We start from the raw sequence: 9,070 nt of genomic DNA on the forward strand, positions 1-9,070 counted from the left end.
ATTTACTTTTTTAAGGGGAAAGTTACCCCCCCCCCCCCCCCCAATAATGCAGTTTAGGAACAATTGTGGTCAAGATGAAGTATGTTATGAAACATTACTCTCAGTCCTGTCCTTTATGTCTTTTGAATAAAACTTTTGGTTCTTTACTTGGACTTTAGATCAACAAAGAAGAGCCTTTCCCAGAGTATCCTTTCATATGTAGCCCAGGGCATGCTTTTGGAAGTTCGGTCATTATTGTAAAAATACATGTATAGAACTTGCAGCCAGAAAAGCTCTTATATATCAATACTTCTGGAGTCCTTGTTATCCAGAGACACAACACTGTCTGGACACTGAGAAATACAGAATGATAAAAAAGCCACTTCAAGTAGGTTTTTATTCAGAGTAGGGCCATCCAACTTCCGAATCCCTGGAGGCCACATTAGCAGGGGCTGCATGACATGTAGGCCACACCAGATGGGTTGCCCTTTGCTGCACTGGCTGTGGCCTCTCCACTGCTGCCATGTACAGGTGCAATTCCCACCCCTACCCCCTGCATGCAGCCCAGACTCACCCTCAGCCCCTCATGCTTCCTTTCTCCCTGGACTAGGGTGACCACCTTTTTAAAATGCAAAGGCAGTACACATGCCTGACTCCCTCTCCACACCCTGCCCCTGCGCCCACCCCCACCAGAGCCAAGCAGGGCCAAGGCAGATATGGGCTCCCTGCCCTGCTGCCCTTTCCCTGGAAGCCCCGTGATGGCCATGTAGCCCACCCAGTAGCAGTTGGGGGCACAACTCCATGCTGCCACCACCCTGGCTGATGCCAGGCAGGTAGGGGGATGCATCGTCATGGCAGTGCGGGGCTCCTGAGGGAAGGGGAGAAGAGCAGGGAGCCCTGAGCCAGCAGCAGGTGGCCAACATCTGCCCCTGCCCTGCACAAAAATCAGGGGGGCACATGGCCCCCCAGGCCTCTCTTCCTGGGGGTGGTGTACAGTGGTGGGGAGCTGCCCTCCCCCACACCTGGATGAGCCATCTATGGCTCTGTCCTGCTCCTTGCCCTGGCCTTGGGGTCCATACACTGCCCTGGCTGGGAACCCCCCCCAGCCCCTGCCCCACTCCGTCCCTCACCATGGGGGTGTTGATCTGTGCCCCCCCATGTCCCCTCCATTCCCATAGACTTACCTGCAAGGAACTGCTCTCCACACTACCCAGTTCTTTCCCAACCGCATGCACATGGTGCCCCCTGCATCCTATTCCTGGCAGCCCCTTGCAGGCTGGAACACTGCCAGCCTGCAAAGGGAAACCTGGATCCTTGCATGATGCTGTGAATCTGGGACAAATGCTGTCCCAGAGTCATGCACCCCAGGACTGGGACTTGATGATCCCATTCCAGGACTGTCCCACCCAGTTAGAGATGTGTGGTCACCCTACCCTGGACAAGGCCAGCAATCAGCAGCAGGGGAAGGGAGAGAGAGCCCAGAGACTCTGGCTGCTTTTGCAGCGAAGGAGTAGATGTTGAGTGAGAGCTGGGGCTGCAACCTAACCACTCATGGCTCACAGGCTGCCAGCTGGACTGCTCTGATTTGGAGCAAAAGAAAATAAACATAGGGTGACTACAAAGCTTTGAAGAGTTGATTTTTTTTTTCCTGGTAGCCTCACAGACTTCCTTGCCTTCTGAAGAGGACCATGATTTGTCTTTGTGTGGGTCGCTGAATTCCAGAGTCTGCACCACTGCGGCTAACTTTCAGCCATTGCAAGAGATGCCTCAGACTGCGCCTCCTGTAGTGAGTAAATTCTCATCAAATAATTTTAGATGCAATCACTTCATGTCTCAAAGCATTTCATCACTGCCCTTCGCAATCTCTCCATCCATTTCAGCCTGCCTGCATTCTAATGTGGTACCAGGCAGATGTGCTGCATCCAAAGCCTTTGTTCGGATGGTTAGGTTTTCTAGAGCATGTCCCCAGCTTCCCTGGGAGCTGGTCAGAATTTTTAATCTATCTCTCAGCTGCCAGGGGGAAGGTGTTTTGTCTCTGGGGTCCTGGGTAGATGAGATTTAGCCATTAGCTTCTTTCATGGCTTAGTGCTCAACCTCGAGTGAATGAGCTAAGGGCCCAGCTGCTTCTGATGAGAGAGGTGTCTCCACTGGGCACATTGCAACATTAGGCAGCACTGTAACTGCAATACAAACCTTTTCAGTGCGTAAGGGGAAAGAGAGAAAGCCTGGAGGACAGAAGAGGGTTGAACTCCAAAGTTGAAAGCTAGAATGGGGTAAGAAAAGTTAATGTTCCTCATGCATTTGCCTTCCCCCAGAGAGGGAAAATGCTGCCTTGCAATGTGTCTTTTGAATTTCTCTGTGGGCCTATGGCACAGTACAGCTTACCCTTTTGACAGCAAAAAGAGTCTACAAACCATATATGCTTTTCCCTCCCATGCCTAGGTATTGTATTTTAGCACATAGTTTATCAGTATGCTTGTTATATCAATCACAATTATGACCTCATGAGAAAAGGGGAAGAAGGTCCTTTGCCCTTATGAATGTGCACAATTTTACCCCATCTTATGCATATCAGTTATGTCCAGGGTAGAACAATGTTTTTAGATTAAGTATGCCTGATAACAGTTTGCAGCCTGGAATATCAAAGTGTCTGTGTTTCTTGAGCTGAATAGTTAGGCTAATGGGATTGCCACTGGAGCTCAGATTAATTCTGGAAATTAAAAGAAAACAATGCCACCTTGAACTGGAATGTATACATTCTCACAAGGTACTCAGTGTACCAGTGTAACACTATGTACAGGTGTTTAAGAAGACCAAGGCAGAATTGCTCTAAGTTTTGAGCTTTACTCTAAGCACACAAGGGTAGGCTGGGATTGAATACAGCAGAAGGTAGCCCCTTCATGTGGGGTGGGGATCAGGGGCAGGGCCAGGCCTCGGAGCCTGCCTGCATTGGCTGAGGCCAAAAGGTTGGGGGATGGGAGGAGGCCCTCTCACATGCCTCACAGCATGCCCCATGGGCTCCCTGGGGAGCCAAAGACTCCTGAACGGTGCCATCCCTGATTGGCTACTGGGCATGGGCCACCACAGCCTCAATCCCCTGCTATTGTGGCTTGCATGTGCCTCAGTGTCCTGGTCTGTACACACCTTGCAATTGTGCCTGCCACCTGTGGCCAAGCAGGGAGACTTAGGAGCTGCAGTGAGTCCTGCTGATTGCCCAGTGTGAGTTTCACTGGAGGCTGTTGGGACATCCTGGCTGCCCAGCTGGACCTCATGTGGGAGTTGCTCACCATGGCATGCACCCTCATGGCCATGAGCCACCAGCCAGCAATCTTGTGTATGGCCACCCAGCGCACCCTATGACTGCCAACTGTCTGGGACTGGGCCACTGACTTTCAGCTGGACTTTCAGCTCCACATCTTGTGCAACTCCCCACTCCTTGGGTGGGCCCTCAGCATGTGCCTTCACGTGGATAAGGAGAACCAGGCATAACTTATAATCTTGGCATGGGTCCTCCACAATATCTTCGAGACCGGGGGAGTGTCTTCTATGAATCCTGGGCCAAAATGTGGACTGGGCCTGGCACCACAGGTACACATGGCACAGGAATAGGGCAGAGGGTGAGACCCCTACTGATATTGGTGGCCCTGGCCCCGCACAGTGGCAGGCTGTCTGGATCCATGAAGACCTGGCCATCTAGATCCTCACCCTTGTGGACCTGGAACCCTCCCTAGATGAGTAGGGCCAGAGGGCTTTGAATGCCCCCTCCCTGTCACTGCACAATAGGTCTCCTGCCCCAGGCTTCTCTGACCTTGCATCCCAGGCAGTGCTGCCCATAACCCAGGCTCCCTGGGCACCATTCCCCTTTCCCTTTCCCTCCCCAATCCCTACCAATGGGAAACACAAGGGTGTGGGGGAACTTGGCCATGAGGAAGAGATGTGCCTTGGTTTAATAAAACATTGCAGCTGCCAAAACTTTTGTGTGTTTAATAAAGAAAACCTGTTGAACATTGCCCATGACAGAACTTGGTCCCTCTTCCAAATTAATACAAACCAGAAAAACTTTGCAGGAGGTGAGGTTCGGGGGTGGGGAGGGGTTGAGAGGGGCAAAAGAACCTGGAAGGGTGGTTGGAGGGGAAGAGGAGTCAGGGGCATTGCTCCAGGGGCTGAACTCAACAAACACGAGACCTTGGAGGCAGGGGGGAATGGGACAGGGGGACTTTTGACCTGGCATTTACTTTTAGGGGCAGGAATGAAAACCAAGGACTTCTACATGGACAGCCGTGTGATCCTGTACCTACTGTCAGTCTGAGAGGGCCTTGGGGCAGAAGGGTGCTGCTGGTCTGGTGTAGGGGAGGCTATGGAGTGGGAAGCATCACCATAGTAGGTGCCATGGATTCTTTGCTCTTCCACATGGGATACCCAGGTGCTTAGTTCCTACCCCCGGGGCCATGGTTTCCCCTTTGAGGATCATGGATCCACTGCCTTGCCTATGCCTGGGGTTCATGCCAGAGAGCTGGTCCAAACCTGGGGGCTGCCCATCCCCACCATGGCTGCACCACTCCCCCTGACTGGGACCTGATCCAGGAATGGGACCATGGGGAGCAGACCTCCCCACCTTGGGCCTCCTGGCTGGCAGGTGGACAAGCTGTGGCTGGTGGGCTCTGCTGCCAGAAGATATCCTAGTGACAGTCTGATCTAGCAGACTGGGGAGCTATGCTTTCCCCCTGGTTCTGACCACTCCTGCATCCCTTTGGGACTAGCGTGGAACTGCTTGGGGGGGATCAGTGCATATATGGGGTGATCAGCACTAAGGGGTAGGGAGCTGGGACTGGAAGGGGGGAAGCATCCCTGTCAGCCCTGGAACTGGGTCTGAGGCAGCCCAGTGTCACTACCCTCACCCACTGCTTCTCCCTGGAATTGGCCATGCTGGGTGCCTTCTTGGCTCCTTAGATCATGGGTCAGCAGCTCCCACACACTGCATCTCCTGTGCTGGCAGCTGCTTCCCCCCTACATCTCCCAGTCAAGCACAGTGGGGAACGTTCCTTCACTGCCATCATCCTGAGGTCCCCTTCCTTAGACTCCCATTCCTGTTACCCCATGGAAGAGTCCCTGGAGTGGGTGCAGCATGCTGTGGGGGGCTGGGTGGCAGCCTATCTTGCCACTCCATGGGAGCCAGTCAGGGATGTCATATGTGGGACCCAAGCAGTCCAGAGCCCTGTGCATGAACTTCCTATCCTAGCGCTGCAACTCTCTCAACTCTGCTGTGCTGCAGGTTGTCTCCTCCAAAGAGTGGATGGCAATCTGGAGCCCCTGGTCATGTGACTTGATAGGCTGGGTGTAAGCACACCCCAGCCTGTCCGTTCCCCCCCGACATGTCCTGGGTCATTCTTTGTCCCAGTCTTGCAGCCCCTGATGCCAGCAGTCCATGGTTCACACTCAGCTTTTTACCCTTTGCCTGCTGAGCTCAATAAACGCTATCGTTGCCTTTCCACGAGTGCTTTGGAGGGAGGGGGAGTTGTTTATGCACAAGTGCTTGGGGTAGCCTTGCTAAGGCTCGATTGTCTCATGAAGTGCAGCATGGCCTTGAGAGGTATGGCAAGGAGGCGTCAATTAAGCAGATTTATGATTTATGTATAGGGTAGGTGATGGTCTGTGAGGGAGTGGGTAAAAGGCTGGAAGGTGGATGGATGGATGGATGGAAGGAGTGGAGGATGCTTGGTGTGGTTCCCAGTGTGTGGCTTTCACTCTCACTTCAGCTGCTTGTGGCCTCTGCTCCTGCATCACCTGGGCCCTGCTGTTCAGGTCACTTCCACATTCTCAGAATTCCCAGGGCCTTCCAGCAGCACCCTATGATTCTGGCAATGCCCCATGCTCCCTCTGGCTTGTAAATTTCAAGGGTCCTTGATCTACACCATAGAGGCAGCTGGCCATGCCCCAGCGGGTCCTGAAATGGCTAAAAAACCTTTCAGCGCAAGGTGCCCATGGGCTGAGTACCTTCCAGCAGTACCCGAGCCATGGAGGCCATGTGGTTGGCTCCATGCAAGCTCAGAGCTGATCTCCTGGTCCCTGCCAACTGGCTCCTGTGCAGGGGGAGGGGAGAGAGCCATGCTTGGTCCTGGGGCTCCCTGGAAGGGTGTGCGTGTGCCTGGGTCATGCCTGTGCATGGTGGGGGTTCACCCAGGCTCTGTGTCAGTTCCATGGGCTGCTTGATGATGGGCTGTGGGGAGGGATACAGCCCAGAGGTGAGGGTGGCCCACTGCCAGGTCTGGTATAGGGACAGAGATCACTTTCCCCCTCCCCTCCTTTGCTGGGCTGCAGCTCACAGCTAGCCATGAACTGAATAAAATTATGTGCAACACAGGTAAATTTAGGTTGAACTAAGGATGTTTTAAGAGCAAGTGTATGAAACTGAGCTTCTGAATATATCTTGCATCCTATCAAGGACTTGTTGTGCAGATCCTGTTCTTAACAATGCTTTATTTTAAAGGCTCCAAAGATATGTGGAGTAAATACCAGTTTTTCAGATCCCTTCATATTTTCAGTGTCCTCTGGTGCTGGTAGCACTCAGATATTCCTGCTACAGACACACTTGGATGCTCATCTGTGGCTCTATGGCTAAGGAGAGCTTTATGAAATTAAAAGGAAAAACAGCTCAAGTCACTGGTTTTATTTCTGTAAGAATTTTATGTTGCCTGCCCCAAAGAAATCTGTACCTAAGATTTTTGAGATCGGCTGCTATTACAAACATGGGAAAGTAGCCTTAGACTTCTCCTACTATTTCATCTGAGCAGATATTTCACAATGAGGCCAGGATGGAGATCACTGCTTCAGGTTATTGTACGATTAAGTCACATTAGGTATCAGTTTCTCTACACAAAATGTGGGATACGGCCTTCCATAGAACAGAAAACGTTGGTTTGTAGAACACGATGAGTGAAGTGTGGGTAGGGTGCTTTTAAGACAAGAGCACAGAGAAACAAAGGTTGTGTCTTTGTTGGCAGCTACTAGTGTCTGAAAAGGCTACATTTCTACTTGCTAAAAAGGAATGGATATTGAGAACAAAATTAACAAACAAGATTGGCATCATGGTTCAGAAATGTCGGTGGAGAGATCTCTAATATCTGCTGCCAAGAAGGTGAGATCTAGCAAAGGAATGTTAAAGACCTGGAAATAAAACTGCAGGAAGTATCAAATCTCATCGGTTCCAATGTCCTATGCATGGGATGAGCCTGGTGCACATCTATCTTGGGGGAGCACATGCTGACCCTTCCTGCAGCCATAGGTGGAAAATTCAACCAAAATCCGAATGTCTCCTTTCTGTGGTGCAGTTCAGAGCCTGACAGTCCTTGGTAGCAACATGGGCATAGGAGGGGGGAATTTTAGGGGAGTGGTAGAAACAAGATCCCCCCAAAACCATTGCAAAGATGCTAGGGCTTCAGGAGGGTGGCCCTGTATGTCTCTTGGCTTCCTAACTTCTGTACAGATATTAGGGAATCTACAGGGTTTAGATGGGGAAATAAAACCACAGCTGCTTCTTTTGCAGGCAGCAGATTGGGAATGCAGAGAGAGAATTTCCTGTCCTTCCATTGGAGAATGTCAGGTGTTTCCTAATGGGAACATCATAATAGATTCTGTCTCCCAGAGGGCTTTTGTGTGTTACTGAGTGGCTCTAAGAAAGCAGCACTACATTAAGGAAAGCAAGATCATTGGATAGTATTATTCATGTTAGCCAGGAAAAATGACTATGGTAAAATGATTACTAATAAAACAAACGATGTGGGAGCTTGGCAAAAAAGAGTTCCTGGAGCTAGCTGTGCTCTAACCTACAGCATTGTACTCTGATACCACAGACATCCAGGGTTATCTTAGAGTGGGATCCGACATTTTTACAGCTCTCTGTGACCTGACCATCTGTTTGGTTATGGCTGTAGAGCAGTTTTTGCGAGTTTATCGTGCACTAAGTGTAATGTCTGTGCCTAGTCTATGTGATCATATTTATAATTTGGTAGGAAAGCATGTAGTGTGCATGCTTTGTGCCTGGATTCGGTGCATGAAACCCTGTCTAATAAGCCTCTGGTGAACCCACATGCTAGCACAATCAGTGAGAATCCTGCTGCTGCTGATGCCATCCTGAAGACTGTGTATGCATTTGACATAATCTTGGATACTATCATTCATCCTGATATCCTTAAGAAACTCATATTTGAATAACATACTGGAAAAAAGTAGGGCAGGTCTGAAGCAACCGGAGGCTGGGTCCTCCAGAGAATTTGCATGCTATCGGGCCAGGCAGGCTTCTGCCTCCATGGAGCCAGCCCAGCCTGCTGGTGTGAAGGGCATATGGAGGCAGGACCTGGCCCAGCCTGGCCTGATGCACTGGCTGAGCCAAGCAGTCTTGTACCAGGTGTAGACTCTGGGTCTGAGGTGGTGCTGTGCTGCCAGGGGTCTCTGCCAGCAGTGGGTCATGAGTGCCCCAATGGCCGCTGCTGCTCCTATAGGGGGAGTGGCTGTGTGGGGTGGGGGGAAAGTAGGTGGGGAACCCCCCCAGAGCAGTCCTCCCACCCCCACACAGTCTCCCCACACCCACAAACTCCTCCACAATCCACCCACAAACCCCACAGCCCCAAACCACTCCCGCAAATCCTGCACTACATACCTACCCACAAAACCCACACCTGCACAAGCCCCACACCACCCCCACACTTCCTAGACACACCCCTACACCCAGCCAAAAAAACCCTAATCCCACCCACAAACCCAACACCTCTGATACACACCTTCCTCCCCAGCCCCGCATCACCCTCCCCCACCAAATTTCACACCCTGTATGCCCAGCCACCAGATGGGATGGGACAGGCCCTGTGCCAAATCCACACTGGTGCTAGGACATGCGGACCCAGACTTGGGGGGCTTCTGGTCTCAAGAACCACTTGGGGGTGTGATGGGCTGGGGGGTTAGAGGTGGCAGCAGAGTTGTGTGTGAGAAAGGGAAAAAGAAAGAGACTTTGAAGGAATATAATACAATTAGAGATTGTTAAAGCAGTTAAGGTCTTGTGGAAAAAAAGATGAGTCCACAGAATCAACTCTGAATA

General features: G+C 51.3%; 1 protein-coding gene across 1 annotated transcript in view; it reads left to right on the plus strand.

The window, feature by feature from the left end:
* The window catches only part of CUNH4orf50 (chromosome unknown C4orf50 homolog), a 153,262-nt gene that overhangs the window by 56,055 nt on the left and 88,137 nt on the right, over nucleotides 1-9,070 (plus strand). Inside the window, exon 8 of the mRNA XM_019525815.1 lies at nucleotides 1,635-1,765. Coding sequence (XP_019381360.1) covers nucleotides 1,635-1,765 — 131 coding nt within the window. The remainder of the gene's footprint in view (nucleotides 1-1,634; nucleotides 1,766-9,070) is intronic.

This window comes from Gavialis gangeticus, unplaced genomic scaffold (genome assembly GCF_001723915.1).
Source record: "Gavialis gangeticus isolate Ggan-Ray unplaced genomic scaffold, GavGan_comp1, whole genome shotgun sequence".
NCBI classification, from domain to species: domain Eukaryota; kingdom Metazoa; phylum Chordata; order Crocodylia; family Gavialidae; genus Gavialis; species Gavialis gangeticus.